The following is a 24130-nucleotide window of genomic DNA, read 5'->3' as shown; positions in this document are numbered from 1 at the left end:
TCGTTCGTGAACGGGAAGTTACGTCACTTTCTTCTTCGTTTTGTTTTACGGCGGGGTGGCACCAGCTTCAATGCGCATTACTGACATCTACTGGTCGAAGTCATATGAACTGAAAAATAACGAATCACTATGGGATGTTTTTCGTTCACTATCGTTTACTGAAAAGATTCGTTCTTTTGAACGAATCGGTCACTCACGAGCCAACACCATTGCGGCGAGATGGGTCCTCTTAGCGATGACGTCAGTCCTGATTTGGAGACGATGGAGCTTCAACTTCAACGTCGTAGCACAGTATTTTAAGTTACGGTTCATTTATTTTAGTTTTAAATGTACAGTGGGTTTTATAAGACCCCAAATGGAACAAAGTGTACTTATGCCAAGTTGAAAGGTGAGTTAATCCCCATTTTTGTCGGCAGAACAAGTCGACAAATTAGCTAGCTTGTTGTAAAATCCCTAACTAAGACTCAGTCGTCTTCAAACTCAATTGGAACCTCTTGCGTTTCTTTACGTACTCTGTTACGATGGGGAATATTCTAATTAAAGTTTCCAGATAAATTGAGAATGCGGCACTGCGTCGTTCGCAAAGGAAGAGCACATATCTGTTGAATGACAACCATTGTTGTTGCGCTTTTAGCAACTGCATAGTCAGCAGTTGTTAAATTGAAATGTCCTTTTTTGGTTCCAACTCCGTTAGATCTGATCATTGTTAGATAGAGGTGCCAAAAGTACTTACGCTGTGTACCTATATAGAAATACATGAACTTGCCTATCACAAGTAAATGACGCTGGTAAAAGTGGAAATAGATCCATTCAAATTAAAATTCTGACGGCACATTTGCTAAAAGTAATGCTGTTGAGATTCAATAACTTATTTTGCCGACCTCTTTTGTTTTGTGCCTTAGCTCCGAAGAAAGTGCCCCCCACCGCCGTCATGCCTCAGAAAAGCGCTCAGACCACCCACTACATCGAGCTGGGGGGCTACCAGTACTGGCCAGTGTTGGTACCCCGCGGGATCCGCCTGTATACCTACGAGCAGATCCCGGGCTACCTGCGCGAGAACCCGTACATCACGGATGGATACAGGGCCTACCTGCCCTCCAGGCTCTGCATCAAGAGGTGAGTGGCAGGTCGGGGAAATGCTTGGGCGATGGTAGGTCAGAGAGATTGGTAAATAGTTGAACTGATAATCCATCACTCAGCTCATCAGTCAAATAGTTAGACATCTGATTCGTTTTCAGGGTCAATCTGAGCTATTTGTGTAACTAGAATCTAAGTTACTAGATGTTGGGTTCCTTGGCACTGAGACAAAACATTTATTTTGTACATGAGTGCTGTATGTGTGTTTGCCAGCCTGTTCATCCTGTCCAATGAGACCGTGAACATCTGGACTCACCTGCTGGGCTTCCTCTTCTTCTTCTTCCTGGCCGTGTACCACATGGCACAAGTCCTGCCCCAGCTAGGGGTCTCGCGCGAGGACTACGTCATCTACTCCGTGGGACTCTTCTGCTTCCAGGTTCACCTTTCCCTTGCCTTAAAAAAAACAAAAAAACAACCTGTGATCACTTCATTGTTGTAATGCTTATAAAAGAGGCTGTCAAAAGCTAAGCTGTGACCGCTGTGTCTCCAGCTGTGTCTGCTGTGCTCAGCGGGCTACCACGTGTTCCGCTGCCACCGCTCGGAGAAGACGGGCCGGCGCTGGATGGCGCTGGACTATGCCGGCGTGTCGGTGGGCATCCTGGGCTGCTACGTGCCCGCCGTCTTCTATGCATTCTACTGCAATAACGTGAGCACGCTACCAATGTTCACCAAGAAATAAAAGTGGATTAGTGACAGAGACGATACTGCAATTTTCTTTTGTTGTTTTTCTTTTTGGTCAGTGATATGAGATTCTCATATTTCTTGCTTTTAGAATAGGATTATATGAATGTATTTATATTATGATATAAAATGATTTCTTCCGTTTTTTTTTCTAATTCTGCAACTTTGAGATATATATATTTGTTTTTACAAAAACGCAATTTATTTTCCGTTCTTTAGCACCAAAAGCCAAGCCCTTGCTTTTTTTGTTCTGTGTTAGTACTGGCGTCAGGTGTACCTGGTTACAGTGCTGGCAATGATCCTGGCTGTGTTCTTGGCGCACATCCACCCCAACTTCCTAAGCAAGCAGTGGCGCCGGCCTCGCCGGTTGGCCTTCTGCGCACTGGCGTCAAGCGGCCTGGTGCCCGTCCTGCACTTTGTCTACGATGCCGGTGGCTTCTCCACGGACCTCGTGCAAGTGAGCGAGCGCTTGTTGCTGTCATTCCTATTTTCGCTCTGTTTTTTTTTTTTCCATTTTAATGCTGTTGTTGCTGGATTTCCTCAGTCTTTCATTCCGCGCGTGCTGGTCATGTATTTGATGGCGGTGTTGGCGCTGCTCTTCTACATCTCCAAAGTGCCTGAACGATACTTCCCAGGTCAGCCATCACAGCGGGAATGGCGAGTGTGGTAAAAAAATGAGCTTTTGGGCTAAATTGTGTCTACCGTGTCTCTTCAGGCCAGCTGAACCTTGTGGGCTCCAGCCACCAGCTGTGGCACGTGCTGCTTCTGCTCATGTTCTACTGGTGGCACCAGTCGTCTTGTTACATCATGGCCTACAGACATAGACATACATGCCCCGCCCTCCTCGTTGGGACCAACGCACACTCCTAGCCTACATGGAAAACAATGACACGACACGCTTTTATAGTCACAGTAAGATTAGACTGAAATGCCATGCTACGCTCCTACATTACTATAGACTCAAACAGAATACAAGAAAACTATTCCAACCTTAGACTGGTCTATAGTCCACTGTTGCTGAAGAGCGCGCCGGTATAGGCCAGGAGACAACGGCCACTACATGACGTAGAACGCCGCAAATTTCTTTTGCGGTCAATGGTGACATTAACTCCAAAATACCATCACAAAATGTTGCTGCTGATTGTATGCCACTGACAAGATAAAAGCTAATTTTGTTAGCAAACAAAAGAACTGAGCAATGTAGCAAAGTAGCCAGCCACTAACACTGGGAATACAGCCTGTATAGGTCCATCTTCCTTAGGTGCAAAATAAAATAGTTTTACCAAAGCAGTGGTCCCCAAGTTGCTTCTTGGTAATAATGGTGAAAGCCAATTGAAAACCCCTGGAATAGACTATCCAGTCCTGTCACAACCTGACCAGCCTACTGTATCCCCAAGTAAAGTATGTTGTTTGAAATTGAGAGAATATTGTTCTCGGTCCAAAACTAGGCTGTTATCCCACTAGACTACAATTGACAATCATATACAACTTTCCTACCCTGCCCGACAGACGGGGCCAGTCTATGCTAGTCTATGAATACACTAAACCTTATAGTACGACTTGACTATCCCATGATGTCCTCGACTAGACTATTATGAATCTGGACAATGCTAGATTGACTAGTCTATCATAGTTATTGTCTCTAGTTCCACTCGGGTCGTGTGCAATGTTCCCCTCTTTGTGTATGAAGTGATCCCTTTGCATCAGTATCTGCTTGTTTTTTTGTAAGCATGAGTACATGTTTAAAGAAACAAAGACTTATTTCATGTAGATAAACTTCTTTTGTATTAAATTATTCTTGTGTAACTCCAAATAAAAAGTGTGAGGTAAAGAATGAGCTGTGTTGTGATGAGCAAAAATATTCTGTCAAATTTCTCAAATAATATATTTGAACTCAAGCATTTTCCATACATAATTTGAAAGAGAAAAAAAAAACATTAGCCTGCAAATATTGGATTGTGTCTTACAATCAAAATAGAGCACTTGGGAGAGAGTGGTTGCAGAAACGTTCCAAATTAAATACACGCACACAAAAACAATCACCACAGTTCCCAGAGCCAACGTGAGGAAAAAAAAACCCGATCCCTTCTGGTCCATGGTGACATGCATAGAAAAGAAGGGGGGAGGCCTCAAGAACAAAACAAAAAGTGGTTCAACTTTTCCCGAGGTACTGTGCAAGCAAAGGCTCTCCCATATAGAAATGCTAGTAAGGCTTTGCGGTGCGAAATACGTACAGTGGTACCTTGCATTACAAGTTTTGTTGTTTGCAATTTGCTCAAATAAACAGAGTCTCTTCTTGCTCACGTGCGAGGACATTACGGTACCTTTAATAGTCCAATTTTGGCTCACAACACAAAGTCAAGGTACCACTGTCATACAAAGAGCGTACGTGAGCGGAACAGTCGCACATAAGAAATCACAGTTTGGAGAAGGTCGCTTCTGCAGCATAAAAACAGCTAAAACGATATGCAAACCCCAGAGTCCCTCCACAGGATTTAAGAGGTGTCGGCAGTGTTGGGTGCCCCAGCCCGCCCTTAGGAAGACTTGCGTGCGAGTGGGTCACTTATTGGTGAAAGCCGCTTTGGAAGACGTCTACCACAAGTCTGAACATGAAGGGAACTATACGAGGGATTAGAAGCTGGAAGTTAGCTGCCTTGCAAAACCGGTTCTTGGAAGCACTCTGTCTTGGTCTTATAGTTCCTCGTGAAGCGCAGACTGGGACTTTTCAGTGGTGACGTTTCACATGTCTGTCTTAGATTCAGGCAGACAAGGAAAAACAAGACCCAAAATAATTTGATCCAAAGAAAGTGGTCTTGGCAATCTTGCTATTGCTTCAGTGGGGGCAAGAACCCCAAAGTCCACCCTTGGTTTTACATTTCTAGTGAAGACACCCCACTGGTGGGACCCAGAACATTTGGATTTCCCAAAGGCAGCGCCTGGGAGTGCTCCCTGGTGGTCTCCAGGTCCACATTGATCTCAGAGAGTCCTGGATACCTTCCCCCAGGGGAACCCAAAATAATCTTGGCAGTCTTACATCCTCTGGTCAGCATGTTTCGGTGCTACATCCTAAATAAAAACAGACTGGTCGCTCAGCGCAATACCAGCGGAAGAGTGGCACATTTGAAATCACAACTGGAAGGTTGCTAATGGTTCTTGAATATTACAAAAAAAATCTTGGCCCTAAAGACCTCGGCCATTGGTTTTAGAGAGTAACTCGGGATTTGGCATTGTGGAGTCCTGCTTATACAACAAAAATGATGGGAATTGGAACAGTTGTGCATTAGATATCACAGTAGGAGTTACTTGTTTCTCAAATGTAGCAAAGGACAGTGCACCAAAACTTCCTACTGGCAGTGCCTGTCTGGCACCATGTGGGCCTCGCAAAGGGATCCAACACAATCTTGGTTCCGTGTAAAGTGGGCTTGCCTGTACAGCCTGGTCGCTACGTCCAGTATATTACAAAATCACATTTGTTGGGTTTCTTAACAGGTGCACCACACCACCCAGGACTTTGCACTGGGGGTGACTGGATCACCCCAGCCTGGACATGGACCCAAAGGGTTCCGAATAATCTCGACAGGAGGTATACGAGCAAACGGTTGTCGTTAACCTAAATCCTTAAATCATCACTCTGTGGTTTTAAAGAGCCACCCAAGCATGCTCCAGTCAGAGTGTCGGGGTACCGCTTGCTAAATAAAAACCTATGGGCCACGAGTGGTGGCATCTTCCAAGTTAGTTTATCGGCTTGTTAGGCTCGAGATACCGAGCCTAAAAAGATTTCATTAGAAATCACAGTTTGTCGGCTTGCCAATGTTCCTCGTGCACAGCAAAGGACGTCAGCCCAAAGACATCCTGTCTATGGTTTTACTTTCCCCCAATAGAGCACTGTCGTGGTGGCACTTTTATAAAAGAAAAAGAAAAAATACAATTTGCAAGTGGTCACACATTAAAAATCAGAGTTTGTTGGGTCGCTAACGTTTCTCTGGCGTTAAAACAGCTATGTGGCTTCCAAGGCCGTTTCACAGGATTTGAGTGGTCTTCGGAAGTCAGACGCTTGCTCCACGACTGGACAATCTTAGGGGCTATGTGACAACGACCTGTCGTAATGGAACATGTGCGAGATGTGGGAGTCACTGCTTGGATGGAAACGGTGCAGCGCCAAACGGGTCCAGTTCCAGCGACTGCTGCTGAGGCCCAGCAGAGACCACCACTTCCGTGAAAGGCACTGCCCCAAAATCGTCGGTGGTGCTACGATCCCCGTGAAGAGCCAGTGCCCAGGATGTGCCCAGGTCACTCTTGCTTTCAGGGAGGCCCCCCGGGTAGGCGCCTCCGTTCCGCCCTCCGTCCTGAGGGTGGAAGGGTTTAGCTCCAAAGGGGTCCAGAATCTCATCCTTTTGGAGTTGGGCACTGTTGTCCTTCCCTTCTGCAATGGTCACATCCACGCTGATGTTCTCTTTAGAATCGCTTGGGAACTCGTTACTACTCTGTGAGTCCCGCCGGCCCACTTTCTTGTGCCTACGGACCCGCTCTGGGGTACGGAATGTGGCTTTGGCAGGTTTTCCACTTTTCCTTCCACCTGTGGGGGTGCCGTGGTGCCGCTTTCCACCGCCCGTCCCGGTAGCATCCTGCTTGGTTTTCCTTTGGCGCGACGACAGCTTCTGGAGGCTGCGCTGTTTCAACCTCTGTTGCCGCGGCGAGTCCTCTGCGGATGGTAGAAAAATGTCCTCGGCGCTCCTGGATGTGGTAGGAAATGGGACGCCCGGTTGGAAGGGGCTGAAGCCGAAGACGTCCACGCCCTCGGGGGAAACGGGCGGAGTCTGGCCACTGGCGTTCTTGGAGAGATTCCGGCTGAACGGCGCTTTGGTGAAGACGTCGAAATCGTCAGCCGGTGGCTGTTCGAGGCTGGCTTGCCGGAAAGGCGCCTTGGCAAAGATATCTCCCACCACTGAGTCCCCACCAAGGAAGGGAACGGCACCAAAGACGTCCACCGAGGCCAGGGAGTCCCGAGGGTCCATCGGAACTGGACCAGACTGGCCTCGATTCCCTCGCTTGGTAGCATCTTCCTTCTGTGAGAGATTCTTCGCCTTGTCGTCAGAGTCCAAGCTACACTTGTCATCGTCCTCGCCGTCTTCTTCGGACTCCATCAAGAGGGGCCGCTGGCCCTGATTCTCCGGCTCAGTGTCGTCGCCATGTTCGCTGATCGTGCCTTCGTACTCCTCAGGCTCCACCAGCTCTTCCTCCTCCTCACTGCTTTTTGGCGAAGGAGGGTCAGACTCAAAATCGCTGTCCGAATAGTCGGCCCTCCTGATGGACTTGTGCTCCTTGGCTGTCGGAACTGGCGACCGATCGTCGAGAGAAGCTGGAATGGAAACGACGACTTCGGGTTTCAACGGATCGCCTGCTGCTACATTGGAACCTGCCGGAACAATACAAACGTTCAAGTCGGAGAAGAGGAATCCCCCTTTTTTTGGGGGGAGAGAAAATTGCAACATTTCGAAGCATGAAGACGAGTTAGTGAGTAGTTCTTCACCAGGAGTCGATTCTTACACTTAGCCTACCCGTTAAAATCAGCACATTAGTCAAACTATTTTGGGGCCGGGAGCCAACATTGTACAATGGCAGATGAACGGCAAAAAGATGCCATTTGTTACGAATCGCAATGTCATTTTTGGAGTGCGCCACAAAATGTCTGCATTCAAAGTAGACTACATATTTACGTTGCGCTTTACTAAAATGAAGAAAAGCTTGCATGTCACTGACAATACCTTGACATTAAAACTAAAATGTGCAATTTCGCATTCTTGTAGCTGAAGCTACAGAAAAAATATCTTACCTCCATCAGGTCCAAAAAGTGTCAATGTGGCCACCGCTTGGTTGTTGGTGTGATATGGCAAAAAAGTGCACGTGCGACCCATTTCCACAATTCATTGAAGCATCAATTGGAATTTTTTTTTGCCATGACCGTCGACGGTCGTTCAGACGGAGGTCTGCATTTCTTCTTTGTTTTGGTCATTTTGTCAGCAAGATTTGATTTAAAAATAAATCCATAAGATTTCAAGATTGTTCTGCCTTGATGGGATTTTTAGGCTGAGATTTTGGTTTGTTTTGATTGCCACTTGTTTGGCTGAACTACGCAAGTACATGGCCGATTGGCTTAAAACGGAGCCTGCAAAACTACATGACAGAACTCACCAAAACGTTGAAGCCAGGTAGCACACGCACAAGATTTGTCAAAATCATGGCGGAAATGCACAAGCAGTACGGCTTGGCTTTCTGCTTTTTTATTTATTAGCGGGATAGTGAAAAAAACTACGAGACCAATTCTCACAAAAGAGTTTGGGATGTTTCCGGTTGGGGAGAACTTTGTGTCACTTATTGCGTTACTTATTTTTAATGTCGGCCGTGGCTTTTGATTTCAGGGATTAGCAAAAACGTTTAACCGTGACAGTAGAACGACAGCCAAGCTAGTACGTCAGGAACATCTTGCTTGTTTCAATGTGTAGTGGTGGAACATTTAAAAAAAAAATAATAATTCAAATTTTCTTGATTGTTTGTCTTGTTTTTCAATGCATTTTATTTCTCAGTAACATTCTGTAAGAAATACAGCCACACTCACAGTAGGAAACATAATTTCTTTTACAACCAAACAAAGATGGAGTCTTCTACAGGCCACGTACCAGCTGCAGTATGTTTTCAGAAACATGTAGCTTTAGCTTGTAAAAAAGGGGCAAAAGCAAAAAACCCTGAGACAAAAGGGGGGGGGGGGAATATGAGACGCACAAATGTAAACAGCGACAAGTGGGTTCATCTATTGGGTTGTTTTCTTCTAGAATCTTCCACCAGTACACGTGAACAAGATGTTTCTGAGCGTGGCTGCCGGACGCATGCAAGGAGGAGCGAATGGTAGTAAAAAAAAACAATGTAAACGGAAAATTAAAAAAAAAGGTTTACTTACCTTTGAGGGTAAAACGTAAGGGGGGGGGGAGGGGGGGATTAGCAATGGTGGCGAGCACTGCGCTGGCAAACCGGAGCCCTTTTAGGCTTGTATGGACAAAAGTGGACAAGTACAAAAAAAAAATAATGTCTTCCATTCATGTGCCATCAGCCAGTTGGAATATTAGAGCGAAAAACACATCCGTTTTGTCATTGGCGTGGTTGGTCCACTGAATAAAATGATGCAGCAAAGGCACTTCATTGCAAAAAAAAAGAAAAAAAAACATTCAAAAAAAATGCACCAAGATGCAACTTTCACTCCTGAGCAACGGAGCATGTCCCAGTTTTTTAAATTAAAACTCCACAACCTTTTTTAGGAATGCATTGAGGCCAATGAACTTTTCCCTCCTATCTTGTTTGAAATTTGCATTTGGTTTTGTCATGCAAATCTTTGGTCATACTCATACATAGTGTACGACTTCATGTAAATGAGCACTCAACTAAATCGAGACAAAAAGCTCCCAACCGTACAATACGAGGGTTCTCCCAAACATTTCCTGGGAGGACAGTTACTTTCTTCGACAACGTATTAGCCTTGCCACACATATGGTTGGCACAAAAACAACAAGCACATTTAACATTTAGCATCGCGGTACCAGGGTGATGTGATGGCGCAAGAGACGGTAATCGTCTGTTACAAACGAAAAAAAGAGGAAAAGTTGCCGTTCACTTTGAGAGCAGGAAGAGGCACACGAGCTATTATTGCTCAGCGGCGGCGGCCTTTCAAGTCACGCGTTAACCTGAAGCTCGCTGGAGGAGTTTGTCGTTCGCGACGGCGGTTCCGTTTGCTGATTACTTCACGTCAAGCTGTACCGGATGACGTGCACATGTACGACGTTTTTAGCTGCGACGACTAACTTCCATGACATTAGCGTGCTTGTATATGCGTAATGCGAGCTATGCGAATTTTGCTAATTACTATAGCGAGCCTGGCATACCCAACAGCTTAAGATGATTGACACTTGTGGCGAGACAAATCTACAAAATGCTTTTTTCAAAAATGGATTACATTTTGTTGCCAACCAACAGGGCATCTCCAAATTTTGACTGCGACCTTTCGCACCGACTAACGTGCTTGAATGTAACATTTCACATTGGACGGTGATATTTCACTTCACAAATAATGTTAAGGCCGACAAAAGGTGAACGAGGACGGCCATGCGGGCCTGATGCCTCTTTAGCTTGAATAGTCCTGGCTACATTCTTTGGTGGCTTTGTTCTGTTTTTTCGATGAAAGATCATCTCATGCTGCTGACCTATAAGGCTGATTGATTACAATGAAAGCAGTTGCGGTGAAAATAACCAATGAAAATAGTTTGAGTAAAAAAAAAAAATATTTTTAAAAAATGATATGAAGCGCTTCTCTACACTCCCCAAATGAGGCGCACGTGAGCCAACGTAGCAGGAAGACGAACGAACAGAGTTAATGTAGAACCCAAGACTCTCCCGTGGATGGTAGGGGAGGCGGACGTTCTGGCTCCGAGAGGGCCAGCAGGTTTGGGGACAGAGGTGTGGGGGTCCTTGCGGCTGATACTCCTTAAGACTTGCCTGCGCTGGCCACAAAGGGCACGGAGCCAAACAGGTCCTCGGTCGGGAGGGGCTCGGCGGATGGGAGTCGCTCAGCCTCCGTGCTGGCTCTTCTCTCCGCAGGGTTGTCTGCACGGGGAAAATGAACGTTGGTACGTGCCGTTTGTCAACTTTTGAGGTCCATTCACTGACACCAGTTTGCATAATGCCGTCGTCTGTCTCTCTCTCTCTCGTTCATTTGAATAGCACAATGACACAAATACCTCATAATACTAAAAGAATGACTTCTGTTCACCGCCTCTGTTGTTTGATGTGACAAGTGCGCTTTGCAATTTCGGAGTGAGCGAAGAAAGAGTCACTTGCTTGCTCGGAGCATGTCAAACTCGCGGTCGATCAGCTCCTCCTCGGTCAGTTTGGAGAAGTTGTCCTCGCCAAACGGGTTCCAGCGAGACATGTCGGGAGGGTGGCTGGCACTCAGGGGGGGAGGGGTGATGCCGTCCGAGGCCAGCACAGGCGTTCTACACGGGGGAGACCAAGTGGGCAACAAAGATCATTTACTTACTTTAATTCTTTTTTTCCCCCCCTCAATACTGCCTCTTGGCTGTCATACCGAATATTTTGACACTCCTTTCCCAACTTTTAAATAATAATCGTAGAAGGTTACCTGGGATTGTTGTAGGCTGGTTCTGCAGGCGAGGGCGCCCCCATGTGGGCTGTCGCGGAAGTGGGTGTGGTGGCATTGTAGGAGCCCAGAGGCAACTGGAACTCCAGTGGGGAGGACATGTAGGTGGGGAGATGATGATGTTGATGTTGTTGTTGTTGATGATGATGATGATGATGATGAGCAAAAGCCTGTTGGTACTCCTGCAGCTGGTGAATGGGTTTGGGAAAAGAGAAAAGTGGATGGTGGCAATGATTTGGTGGCACATGGCGAAGAGCGACAAGATGGCGTAATGCTGTTAGAGAGCAGTTCTGGATTAGGGAAGCTAGGGTAAGGGGGGTGGCAGGGGAGGTAAGTGACGAGGCGGCCAAAGTCAAACAAAGTCACCTGGGCTATTTTCTTTTCCATTTGGATTTGTTTTAGATTATTTTTGCCTTTTTTCACTTGTATTTGAAAGGTCATATTTTTGCGTTGTATTGTCACATCTGCATGTGGTTTTTGGTGTTTGTTATTTACGTCTGATTTCGCCCCTCAACTATTTCTCATTACATTTTACTGAATTGTTATTTTTTTCCTATTTAATAGTAAAACGAATAGCATTACAGGTATATTTTTGTTACGTCTCTATATTTGATTTTAGTTGAAAACTGGTGGCGATATTAGAGTCGCTGTCCTTAACGAACAAGTTTAGATAATTTAGTCATGTTTTTTTTTTTAGTATTTTCTCTGAAATACTTGTCAAATAATTATTCCAATTTTGAATTCAAAATTATTTTTTCAACATCTTTGTTAAAATATTTCTGTACTATTCCTTTAATGGATTCCTACATTACCGTGTTTCCCTGCTGATTATTTTTCAGTGTTGTATTTTAGCCAGTCTGGACGATGCGAAAGAAAATCACATCGCCGGCGTTTGGGGGTTATAAACTGCACGTCGTGCGAACTTGGCGGCATGCCGAGGGTGGGAGAACCCACGCAGGCTTTCCACCCTCTGTTCAATCCCTTCGCTTTGGCCGCCTCGCGGCGGCAGCTTGCCACCCGCCCGAAACAGATGGCGAACGTTGGCGGGAAACGCAACGAAAAATTGCCGCCAGTCAACAGTTAAGTCTGAGCGTCTGCTGGCGGCGCCGCACTTGACGGGCGCGGGAGGACGGAGACGGCGTGGCGTGATTCGTGTCGCTATGCGACTCGCTCATGTCGTACATTCTTGTGGTGATATTTTTTTGGTTTTCTTCTATATCTGTCTGTTATATATATTTTTCATTACAAATGATATAAACTGCAAGATGACTGTGTGAAAGCACATTTTTGGATTTGTGATGGCTTACGGCCACATCATATTCGCCAAGTTTCCCTAAACTATGCGTAAATGGACGAACAGCCAACTCACCATGGCGGCGTACTGGGCCTGAGACGCGTGAGCAACTCTCTGCTGATACGTGGACTGCTGCTGCTGCAGCTGCATCATCATTTGCTGCTGCTGCTGCTGCTGGATGGATTGCTGCACGGCCTGTTGGTACTTGGGGGGCGAGGGAGGGGTTGTCGTTTCAATATAAGAACTGAAACTCACCGCAGTGACGGGAGCGGCGAGGTTACCTGGAGGTACTGGAGTTGCTGCGCGTTGATGTGTTGCTGCTGCAGCGCTTGTTGGTGTTGGTGTTGTTGGCGAAGCTGCTGCAGGCGCAGGTCGCCCGGCTGCAGCTGCTGCAGCACTCTGTGCTGCTGACTGCCAGGCTGCTGCTGTGGCTGCGCGCAAGGCTGTCCTGAACCAGGAGTGGGCGCTGCCAACACAAATCACACCGGTGCTGTCTTTTTACATTATTTCTTTGACTGTTACTTTTTACAGTACCCCCCCCCCCCCCCAATATTCTTCTATTTTTTAGTCTTGGTATATTTTTTTAATACATACATATATTTATTTATTTATTTTAATTACATTTACTTTTTGCTAATATTTCAAATTATGTTTGACTCATTTGTTGTAAAAGTCCAAAATATTTTTTGCCTTTTTTCAATTTTTAATTAATTTAATTCATAATGCTTTTGAATCACCTACTATTTGTGCTTTTCCAAATAACTCAATTTATTCTGCGTATTTTACACCTCAAGTTTATTACTGTCACTATTTTTATTTCTTTTTAATTTCTCATTGTTTGTGCATATTTTTACAAAATTGATGGACAGCCCTCGCCCAGTAATTGTCTTTTTTTTAAACAATATTAACTACTTCTATTAATAGTTGTTTTTGTCTGATATTTACAGTATTTCTGTATTTTCCACACAATATTTATTAGTTTTACGGCTCTTCAACAACGGATGGGCGTAAACAGTGTAATGTACCCTTAAGACCAGCAGGAGGGGCTAGTTTGCCTTCTCTTCTTGCACTGTTTTGCTTGTTTGGGACGCACCTTTCTGCCCATTACTGACAGGCGCAGCAGGCGGGGCCCCGGTCACCTTGACAGGCGTGACTGTGGCGAGGGGCAGGACGTTACTGTTGGCCGCCTTTGGCCTCTGTCGGGGAGCAATGGAGGTCTCCGTCGGGCCAACCGAGTCTCGTATTCTGAATGACAGCAAATTAGAAAAATATCAGCGGTGATTTTAAATGGCTAAAGACGTTAAAAGTTTTAATGGGGCCCAAATTAGGACTCTACAACCACTTTGGGTAGGCTTAATGATGCTTTTGTAATAATTTAGTCTATTTTGTCCAATATCGATCCATCTGTCCCTAATTATTTAGTATTTTTCCAAACGCGTATATTTCCCGTTCAGTACCTTGCTTTTGTCATGCTCTTCTTGGCGGCCGCCTCGCTGGCCGTGAGAGGCTCCGGTAATGACGAGGGGATGGGAGAATTCTAGAAAGACAGTCATTCTCTCAATGGGTAAGAACTGGAAATAAAACACACCGTCTGTCCTGTACTCACAAAGATATTTGGCACGGGACAGTCCTTTCCGGCAAATTTAAAGGCAAAGTAGGACACTTGGTAGATGTCTGGTCTCTCCTCGTGGTCTGGTTCGAGCATATATCCTGCAGGAACGCGTTCTTGTAATTACACTGAGGACAGTGGGGTATGTTTCTGCTTTCGGCCACTAGCCGGAGCCATTGCTCCACTCCAATAAGGGGAAGGGAGACGAGTGGAAAACAAGCAAGCAGACAAAGTCGTGACTGCTTTTAACAGGCTTGACTTGTGGACAGACCGATAATTCACTCATCCCAAATAAGGCTGAGTGCATAGATTAGTTTGTGAAAACCGTGTCAGCCCATATTCAGCTCAATAGGCAAATGTGAATACACAGAAAAAGACTTACGGATTAAGCAGTGCAACTTGAGGGAGAACTTGGAGTTGTCGGGTACGATGAAGGTTCCGTCGCATATGGCGACTTGACTCTCCCCGAACGGAAGCGTGAAGAAACACAGCTTGTACAACAAGCATCCCAGTGCCTGCAGAAACAAACATTGGACGGTTAGAAAGTCTGCTTTTGATATGAACACATTTGGGCCAGAGCTCCTTGGAAACACACACATTGGTCCTAAGAAACTTGCTTCAAAACAAAATGTCAGACTTATTTATTTATCTATTTATTGCACGTGCAGTACTCAGGATGAGTTCCTAATTTTATGTTAGAACATCAGGTGGGGCTTTGGGGCAAACCTATGTGAGACTTTAAAGGACTCTTGGAAATGACCCTAAAACTCAAAATGCTATTTTTCTGTCATGCCTTAGAGACTATTTTCTTTAAGGATTTCCTCATGATAGACACGCCTCCCAAACGTTTGTTGCTCATGGCAAGTAGCCGGCTCCAGGGGCTGTGAACACAATTCCAGGCACAATTGGAGCCACTCATCTATTAGTTATTCAGCTAACGTGCCAGGCAGTGACTTTTACGCCCTGAGCAATATGGCCGTCCAAACAAACAAGTCTGCAGGCTGCTTATGAATGATGCAGTGAAATGTGCTAACACTGCAGTTTAGAGAAAACACACTTTGGAATCCTTCAGTTGCCTTTAGGGCTTCTGGTGCCTCTGAGCGCTCGTCGTGTTGTGCAGCTGACAAACGTGTGTGTGTGTTTGTGTGTGGAGACAAGCTCCAAACATGGAAGTGAGCGTGCTGGGGGTGGGCTGACAGGAAGTATGGCGGTGCTAGAGGGAGGAAGCCGTGTTTGTTGCCCAACTCTTGTCTCATCCAAGCTAACGAAGCAGAACACAACTGACATCACTCGCGAGGCCACACCCCTTAAAAGGCACACGTTTGAAAAATACCTACATAGGGTAATTCGGTATTATGGAGCTAATTCAATCTATTTTTACGTTTTATAAAACAGACTGCTATTTTCCTGTTACACACATCATGTTGACAAATATACAGTGCCAATTTTTTTTTTGGGGGGGGGGGGGGGAGTGCGACAGATTAAAAGCCTTTTAATGAATTATTGGACATGGCAGTGAAGTGGCTTGCCAGCTTGGTCACGGAACAAATCAAACTGCAAAGTCAAGGTGCTCTCACTTGTTACTCTGGCCGCGCTCCAAACGCAACTTTCAGCTTCAAAACAAAGTCCGCACTTGGGCCTCATTATCACAAAAGGGATGTCTGACAGGGTTGTCGTGTAATTTTTACGAGGGAGGGACACAAAGGTAAACAAGAGTTGGGCGAGGCCGCAGGGAGGAGGAAGAGGAGGAACCTGTTGGAGCGGAGTAAACGGCAAGAAGGACAAGCGAGACAAACCAGACCTGAGACCAAGAGGGACAGAGGGGGGGGGGGAGCGAGAGAGAGGGCGAGAGAAAGAGAGACAGGGTGAGAGACAGAGAGCGAGAGAACGAGATAGCAAGAGAGAGAGAGAGAGGGCGAGAGAGAAAGAGAGAGGGCGAGACACACACACGTAGACGTACCCATATGTCAGCCTTGGTGGTGATGGCTTTTCCCGCATACAAGTTAATCATCTCCGGCGCCCGGTACGACAATGTCGTGTACCTGTTGGCGGTTAAAAGGACGCGGCACTGAGTGACATTTTGAGGACAACGCAGCTTACTAATTTTCCGGACGTAAACGTGACTTTGAAACATGCCATGGCTGTAACTGCGGAATAAAAAAGGTTACGGTTCGGTTCCACGTTTGCTACGGTGAGCAAAACTGCTTATTTTTGGTCTGAGTAAGTGCGGATGAAATGAAAATGAAAACCAAAACTGGAATAAGACGTTTGAAGTCGTTCCTCAAGCGGAAGCGAGACAGAGCACGTCACTCACTTGCGTATCTCGTCCTCCACGGCGGTCACGCCATCTTTGAGCGGCTGCAGAGCTTTGTGGGTGGCGCTGCCAAAGTCACACAGCACGTAGCTGCCCTGATCGTTGAGCAGGATGTTCTCCACCTGCCGAGGAGGTTACATGGTCTGGAGGAGGCATTCTTATGCTAAGCGTCTCCTTATGAACACACTATGCCGCCCACATTCTAGAAGGACTTGGCTAAATCTAAAATGGCCGCCGCTTCACACCAAAATGGCAGACTGCGCGTTTTTGGGTACGACTTCTTCAGACTCTCTTGGGCATTGACTCGCCTTTTAAATGGCTCCTTACAAAGCGAGGGCTGAATTTTCTCAAGCTCTTGGAGCATTTTTGAAGCCTTGGAAAAAGCTCCAAAAACCAAAACCACTCGTAAAGTTCTTGTGTCTCTTTTCAGGCATGGTTTCTGGAGACCTTTTTTGTGCAGCTTTCATGAAGGACACGCCTACCGAATTTCACACTTCACTTCTCCTCCCCCAAATTATTGAGTTTCAAATTTTATTGCAAATCATCACGCGGCACCGACAAGCCACGCATGATCAAATTGAAAAAATGTCTCATTTTCAAATCGACCAGCTGAAGGACTGAAAGCTGTGCCACTGAGATGAGAAGGAGGAGCGTGCGGGAGGCTGCTTGGGGGTTTCTGCACCGGAGGAAGGAAATAAGAAGACGAGCTGGCAAAGGAAGCGGGAAGGGCGCCGGAATAATCCACAAAGTGCTTGTGCTGACCAAGCACATTTCAAAATTCAATTCATCTCCGTCTGGAAGCAGTGCACACACTTCCGCCTACTGCTTTGAGTTCCATTTTGGGGAATTAGTTTGCTGTTGCTAGCCAAAACAGCAGCACGCAATAAAGACATTTAGATTTTTGGGGGTTGGCAGTAAATAGTACAAGAAGTGTGTTTTTTCTTTGAGTGTGTAAATTGTCAGAGTGTCCATCCTTCAAATAGGATCGAAGTCGAACATAGACACGCCTGCTGGCTCTCACTCTGCGCGGTTGAATCAAGATGGCGCCTTACCTTGAGGTCCCTGTGGATGATGGGCGTCTTGCATTGGTGCAGCCGCGCCACCGCCTCGCACGTGTCGCAGAAGATGCGCAGCACCTCGGCCTCGCTGAAGCCCACGTTCAGACGCTGGTTCATCTGCTTCACTACCTGGCCCGCTAAAACGCAACGACGACACACTTGAGCCTTGGCGCCATTTTGCGGACAGGACGTGCGTACATACCTTTGCAGTACTCCATGAGGATGAGGACCTCCCACACGCTGTCCGATACGGTGTTGACGGCCGAGTCCAGGTAGCCCACAATGTTCTTGTGGCCTGACAGCTCCTTCTGCGCGGTGCATATTGACAATAGCGACAACTAAAAAGCTTGCGTGAGCAATTCTTTTGGACAAAATGGCCGTCCGTCAGTGGAGACAAGATCTCAGTTCCCAACCAATGTATTGTAGCGGGTAAAAAAATACTTAGGCCACTGTAACAAGTTGGTGGGGTGCTTAATTTGTAGAAGGTTTTCCGTTGACTGACGACCAGAACGAGATTCTAAAATGTTTGTCGTAGGACCATTTGACCTGACGTCAAAAGTGTGAACGTGGTGCATGGCGCTCACCATGATGGTAATCTCCCGCTTGTGGACGTTGAGGTCGGGCACGTTGTTGACGTACATGCGCTTAAGGGCGCAGCGGATGCCGCTGTGCGTGCGGGCCAGGAAAACCACAGAGAAGCCTCCTGCGCACACACACAATCAAACAAAGCGTGTTGGACAGGTGAGCTCCGTGCTTCGGTTCCCAAACGTTCGTCACATGCTCGTCCATTACAGTCATCCGATCGGAAGATTTCAATCGTCCAAATTATAGAGTTCAAAACCATTGAAATCAAGTGGATCGTAAAATTAAAGCAACGGTAGATATGCGAATCATGCAAGTGAGAAGCCCGTGAAGTCCGAATTCCAGGTGGATGCCATCACAACAAACGACTCGTTTCCAGCCCGAGGCGGTTTGTGTGAGGCCACTTGTTCCAGGATCACTCAAAATTGCCGCCGCCAGGTCTTTGTCATTGCGCAAAGTCCACGCCGGCCACAAAACTGGAGGGCAGGGAGGGGGGCCTCACGCATTCCGACGTTTGAGACAAAGGAGGTACCTCTCAAAACCCCGGCCGAACCCTGGACGCAGAGAGACCGCCGCCGCATGCACGCTGACGCCAAGGACAAAAACAAAGAACAGATTCATTCCCCTTCCTCGTCATGGTGACTTGATTAGCAAACATCAGCCGCGAGTCGTACAAGCCGCTGCCAAATACACACTGCCAATCAGGAGGCCAGGGACATTGCACTGGAGACTGGTAGAGGAAGTGGACCAGTAAAAATGACCCCGTTTAGAGGAGTCGCACGAGCTCACACTATGGAAGTCACAAAACTCAGCGGAAAGATGCCCAAGGTTCCCAAGCCGCCGGGTTACATGCCACCTCACCTCAAAAACGGATTAGCAACCTTTTGGTCGGCAATTAGCGCAGCCAACTTTAGGATCAACGACATTTAGCAAATGCTCAAGAGATTTGCTATGATACGGGATAATCTGCACACAAAAAGCGGCCGTGGATGAAAAAGTTGAGGCGCGAGGTGAGCTTGAGCATTTTGGTTGTGATGTCGCCCCTTTGAGAGTCCAGTTAAATGGGGGACCTGGCGCTTGACAAAGTGGGCCCAGTCTGCAAAGGTGGCTGAAAGCCCGTTGACATTGCGTTCGGACCTTGACAAGCAAGTCTCAGCGCACTGACAGCAGCAAAAAATCACGGCCGTCTAAAAATAGACACGAGGCGTGTGTGTGACGGGGGGGGGGTCTCAGGAGAACATCTATTTTTCACAGGCAGCCGACACATTCAACAAATGGTAACAGCGACCTCAAAGCAGACGTTTTACCGTAAACCTTGACGCCGTGTTGTTGTCATAGCGACAGGGACAAATAAGTAGACATTTTTTAGGCCAACTAAAAAAAAAAGTGTTCATATTTTTTAAGCCAAAAAAAAAAAAAACATTCTCATATTTCAGAAGTGTCCGTACGTCTTGAGTTCGTGAACCAACTGTTGGCACCGATTGTTAGCATCGGCATCTAGCTCCGACTGGTTCGTACTCAATGAGTGAGCACAAAAAGCGGCGATGATGCCCGTCACGGGAACACAGGCTGCGTTTTTGTTTGTTTTTTTCCACGCTGGCATTCCTTGACAAAAGAAGCACAATGTGAGCATTCAGCAGGCGTACAGTATGGTCATCGCTTTTTGGAACATCAGCATATACGCGCAAGACACACAACCAATTCCGCAGCTAATTGTGTCAAAAGGACTTAAGTAGTTTTTATTTAGACACACGAAGCAAGCAGACTTTTGTTTTTACAATTACTGTAAAATAAGCAGTTGCAAAATGTAAACTGCCAAGTTTCTTGCAAAATTTCTCACAATGCAACACCTTCATAAAATGTGTTTTTATTGATTACGTTTTTTTTATCATATTTTCTCACTGTTTTGCAATTTTAGTATTACAACAAGAGCAACTTTTGGCAAATCAAATCACTTCTGAAATGAACATTTAACGGCCAAACGGGTATCCAACGACCAGACGGCGAGCAGTCGAAGGTCAACGCTCGGTGGCAACCTTGTGATTTTCATTCAAGCTCTCAATGCCTCAAAACATCACATGAGCTCTGAGTGCAAGCAACAAGAGCAGCTGCACTCTTCGGCGTGTCGGAGACGAGGGAGAACGATGCTCAGGAAAATAGGGCCACTTTGCTCGAGTCAACCTTTTTCTTGAGCAAACAACATTTCCTAACACAAAAAGGTACTTTTTTTTTCTTTCAAAGGTTTGAATTGAATCCAGTTAACAGATGACAATCCCCACGGAATCAAAACTTCTTATGAGAAAAATTGCTCATCAATACAGGCCATGCCACAACTTTACTCGAGCAAAATTACTTGGAAGAATCGCAACTCCTTGGACATAAATGCATGAAAATGCAACTTTCACATAAATAGTCTAGTAACGTTGAGGGGCTCCAACAACAAACTACTAAGAGGCTATGTCTTGGGACCAAAAAACTTTCGGTGATCAAGTCAATTTCAGATGACACCAGTAACCTTAGCCCCGATGCTAATGCTAACACAAAAACACAAGCCCGCCGTTGGGTTGCCAGGGCAGACGCCCTTTGTTTCTTTTTGCGATAGTTCTTGCATTCTGTAACTTGACACTCCTCCAAAACAGACTGTCGAAATGAGCACTTTTTGGGCTCAACTGGCCACATCAAGCCCAAAAAGGGCTGGGAAAAGGGAAGCCGCTTGCGACAGGCTGCCACTTCCACCTGCCACTCCACGCGTCACATGACGGAAACGCAGCATGACTTCTTTTTTTGACTCGCTTCCTGTTAGGCTACCAAACCAACGGAAATCTTGTCATTTGCAGTTGTGACGCTGTTGCTAGGGGGAATTACAGCAGGCATCCGAGATGCGGGAGCACATACATCAGCGGGCCCGCTGGTCAAACCTGTCGGGTCACGTGGCCGCATGGCATGACTCAGGGCCGGGAAGCGAGCGGGAACAGGTTTAGCAGGTTGACAAGGTTACATTGGGACAAAAACATGACGGGGAGGCTAAATGAACTGAATCATTTTAGTCTTGAAAATATACCGTTTTTGTTCTTCTCATCTTAATTTTTTATTTCCAGAAACGGTCGTGTTTTTGAAATTGAATTGACTTTTTTTTGGTAACGCAAACTATTCTCCTTTACCCTCCGGTTAAAACGCGACGATCCAGGCCATACTTTACGCTCATCAAAATCATTGCAACGTGCATCATTCATTTACAGCTTTTATCTTTAGTAAAGTTGAAATTTCTGTGGGGAAAAAAAAATTCTTACATTCCCTTTAAAGTTGTTGTTTTTAAAAGAACGATTTTAATCTTCGGAAATGACAACTTATCTTAAATATATCAGAACTTTATTTTAAATTTCTAAACGCCAAATCATAACTTATCTTCCCAAAATATCACAACTTGACTCAAACAAATGACAACTATCTTCTAACACAGTGATAATTATTTTGTGCAAGTCACGCATCCTACCTCACTGTGTGTGTGTGTTTGTGTGTGTGGCGCTTTTAATGGTTCAAAAGTGTGTCAATTGCAGCAAGCTGCTTGTAGTTCCAGCGAAGCTTGACAAAGTGGCTGTTGACATAAGGGGCTTGGGCGTTGTTATCATGGGGGGGGGGGGGGGGGTCCTTAGTAGACACTATAGCTGCTGCAAGTTTCCTAAAGTTGAAAAAAAAAGTTGACGTGTGTTTTTGGGAGACGGGCGTGTCTAGCCAACTTACCCTCGGCTACCAGCTCCTCCACGGTGACTTGATACCGGCCGACGGCGAACACTTTCCCGAAGTAGCTGTTGAGCCCGGAGCCAGAACCGGACGCTCCCCCAGGGCCTCCGCTCTCAGACTTTGGCATTCTGGAAAACTTCTTCATCTTAAGTTTCTCTTTAGTGAGGCCTGCCAAAAACGGTGCTCACTTGAACTCTCAAAAAAAGGTGGTGGTTCGGGGTGCAGTCCTATTTACTTCTCTCCAGCCTTCTCTCCTCAGCCACGGAGCCTCTTCTGGCTCTCGGCATCGGGTAGGGAACCGCTGCCCGACTCAGACACGCTCAGTCAAGTCGTGCGGGTGACAGCGTGCACAGACCAATAGGCAGACAGGCTGTGTAGACTGCTTAGCTTGGGCAACACTAGCGGCTAACTCGCCTGGGCGCTGCTTAAAAAATATTTTTGAAAAACTGCGAGAAAACGAAGGAAATTACAGAAATGTATCCGCATCAAGGGGTTGAAGGCTCCAGTGGCTGTTTTACAGGCAGCCGAGTCGTCCTCCGAAACGGTGGCGGCAGCGTCGCGGGGCTTTCCACGCCGAGATGAGGCGCGCTAGCCACCAGCTAGTGAGCCAACCAGCCAGCCTTCAGGCAGGCAAGCTAACAGGCGTCGTTCAACAGGAATATCCTCCCAGCCGGCGGAGCCTCAAGCAAGGCGCAGGTGGCGTGGGGCGGGCTCGTCGGCAGCTCGTCGCTTGTTCCCCGCTGCCATTTTCGCTTGTTCGTGGCGGCTCAAGTCGTCAGGAGTACGCGGAGAGGAGTCGTCCACTCGAATAGCGGAGTGGTGGACGCGGGCCACAGTAATGCACTGCGACTGGGCGGCTGGCGGGGCTGGCCAATGGGGGACAACCGAACTTGAGGTGGCCACGCCTCCTCTCCCCAGTTGGCTAGTAAGTCAGCAATGAATGACCGGCCGCAGAAAAAAAACAAAAACGAAAAACAAAAAAAACGATAAAATAAATTGTCATTTCACCCAATTGTGCTAATGTATTATATGACTCCAACATGAATATTTATTGCGGGCGGGAGTGAGTTAATATCGCAAGAAATAAGATGTGATTGTGACAGTTAGATTTGTTTTTAATTAAACAATTTTCCTAGACTAAATCTCCCTGTTATGCAAATGTAAAATCTACATTCAAACTTTTTCACTCTTCATGCCACGCCACGTTATTTTGCCTCATACTTCTATTTTCCAGCATTCTTTACTGTCAAACTTGAGGGAGGGGGGGGGGAGTTCCAGATGAACAAAAAGGAGGTCAGAGATGACGAGGGAAGCACATGTGTGACATTACATAAGAGAGGCCGGGCGTAGCCAGGTCACATGACTTTAGTCACCCTTCAAGTGTGCACACATTTCCATCCTGCATCCTGCACAAAAATGGGAGGCAGCTCCAACATGGAGTGGGCGATGGGATACGGTTTTGTAGCTATGAGACATTTAATTTCTAGCGATGACGTCACCGCATAGCGTCGCGTATTGCAAGCTCCTGGAACGCCACTGACGCAGGACGAACTTTAGCTAGATATGTTGCTTGAAATCTTCTACCTTGAAACTAGATCAAGCCCAAAATAAGCACCAAGAAGGGCATGGATCGATGTGTTCTTTGTGTTTCTTACAAGTGTTCCCGTTTTGCTGCAAGTTAAAAAGTCGAGAGCAGGTGAGCGTCGGAAATGTGTCAGTATGTTTAAAGAAGCAAAATGTCGCCATCTGTCTGTGGCTCAAGTCCACTGCATTAAGGATCCGTCGTCATCTGACACTCAAGGACTGTTTATTGGCAACCACAGAGGCTGTCAAAAAGAACGTTCTTTGATACTATATTGTGTGCTGATGATATTTATAGTATTGTTTGCCTGCAATTAAATCTTTATCATGTGACCATTTGTTATTTCTGCTAAATTAAATGTAGGTTTTGAGTTAGTTTGCTTCCCTTGTATTATGATGTGTGAAGGTTTGTCCAATCCTAGCATTACCACTAGTGGTCTGTACAATCAAAAGCTTTCAAAAGCAAAAAAAAAAAAAGAGGTACCACAATGAGCATGAACCCGCCCCCCCAGATGTATTTTATGTAGCCTATTTGCAATTTGGGTCAGTTCGGTTCAGTGCTTCAAAAGTGCAGTGCACACCTTTGCATGAAACAGTCAGGGGTCATGATGCCATCAATTTGTTTCCATGGTTGTCATCTTGTGACTTTTTTTTTACATGACACTAGTGTGGTGGGATTTTGACATCTAATGCTTGATTTGTGCAGTACCTTAAGCGCAGGCTATAGTGCCATCTCGTGTGGGGTTTGCATGTTTGCATGCGCAGGTTTCCTCCCACATTTCAAAAACATTCATGATAGACCGCTCCTACTTGTTTTTATTTTTTTGGATGGGGGGATAGGAATGATGTGGGTCCTGCCACTGCCTGGCACCCAGTTCAGGATGTGCCCCCAGCTGGAATAGGCTAGCTGCGTGAGGATAAGCACTTCAGG

The 24130-nt window shown here is 46.3% G+C and overlaps 2 protein-coding genes across 4 annotated transcripts; one reads left to right on the top strand and one right to left on the bottom strand.

Moving 5' to 3' along the window:
* The first annotated feature begins 205 nt into the window (after nucleotides 1-205).
* paqr3a (progestin and adipoQ receptor family member IIIa) lies at nucleotides 206-3652 on the top strand. Its single transcript, XM_061279237.1, has 7 exons — nucleotides 206-388; nucleotides 903-1116; nucleotides 1351-1513; nucleotides 1628-1783; nucleotides 2078-2275; nucleotides 2363-2453; nucleotides 2534-3652. Exons 1-7 carry the CDS (start codon nucleotides 328-330, stop codon nucleotides 2686-2688), a joined length of 1038 nt encoding a protein of 345 aa, XP_061135221.1. The 5' UTR covers nucleotides 206-327; the 3' UTR covers nucleotides 2689-3652.
* A 25-nt stretch (nucleotides 3653-3677) lies between these two features.
* bmp2k (BMP2 inducible kinase) lies at nucleotides 3678-22471 on the bottom strand. Of its 3 annotated transcripts, XM_061279053.1 has the most exons (17): nucleotides 21619-21760; nucleotides 21371-21556; nucleotides 17880-17998; nucleotides 17498-17603; nucleotides 17290-17432; nucleotides 16238-16359; nucleotides 15884-15965; nucleotides 14306-14438; nucleotides 13921-14024; nucleotides 13772-13851; nucleotides 13408-13559; nucleotides 12596-12780; nucleotides 12390-12518; nucleotides 11003-11208; nucleotides 10702-10856; nucleotides 10360-10467; nucleotides 3678-7234 (listed from the first exon to the last, which is right to left on the bottom strand). In XM_061279053.1, exons 3-17 carry the CDS (start codon nucleotides 17934-17936, stop codon nucleotides 5949-5951), a joined length of 3048 nt encoding a protein of 1015 aa, XP_061135037.1. In that variant the 5' UTR covers nucleotides 17937-17998; nucleotides 21371-21556; nucleotides 21619-21760; the 3' UTR covers nucleotides 3678-5948. The 3 variants fall into 3 exon arrangements, with proteins under 3 accessions (XP_061135037.1, XP_061135035.1, XP_061135036.1); XM_061279051.1 differs by lacking the exon at nucleotides 21371-21556 and having other exon boundaries at nucleotides 21619-22471; XM_061279052.1 differs by lacking the exon at nucleotides 21371-21556 and having other exon boundaries at nucleotides 11003-11202; nucleotides 21619-22471.
* Nucleotides 22472-24130: the final 1659 nt, after the last annotated feature.

The sequence above is a fragment of the Syngnathus typhle genome, linkage group LG5, assembly GCF_033458585.1.
Source record: "Syngnathus typhle isolate RoL2023-S1 ecotype Sweden linkage group LG5, RoL_Styp_1.0, whole genome shotgun sequence".
NCBI classification, from domain to species: domain Eukaryota; kingdom Metazoa; phylum Chordata; class Actinopteri; order Syngnathiformes; family Syngnathidae; genus Syngnathus; species Syngnathus typhle.
Note: the sequence above shows the minus strand (reverse complement) of the source record. Positions and strands in the feature narration are given on the sequence as shown.

Excerpts from the sequence above, each read along its gene's own strand:
- paqr3a (XM_061279237.1), top strand. The coding sequence starts at position 328 with ATGTACAGTGGGTTTTATAAGACCCCAAATGGAACAAAGTGTACTTAT. Across the intron at positions 389-902 it reads TACTTATGCCAAGTTGAAAG|CTCCGAAGAAAGTGCCCCCC; the intron begins GTGAGTTAATCC and ends TTTGTGCCTTAG. Across the intron at positions 2,276-2,362 it reads TCTCCACGGACCTCGTGCAA|TCTTTCATTCCGCGCGTGCT; the intron begins GTGAGCGAGCGC and ends GGATTTCCTCAG.
- bmp2k (XM_061279051.1), bottom strand. The coding sequence starts at position 21,763 with ATGAAGAAGTTTTCCAGAATGCCAAAGTCTGAGAGCGGAGGCCCTGGG. Across the intron at positions 12,781-13,407 it reads TGTCAGTAATGGGCAGAAAG|CGCCCACTCCTGGTTCAGGA; the intron begins GTGCGTCCCAAA and ends TTGTGTTGGCAG. Across the intron at positions 11,209-12,389 it reads AGGCCCAGTACGCCGCCATG|CTGCAGGAGTACCAACAGGC; the intron begins GTGAGTTGGCTG and ends CCCATTCACCAG.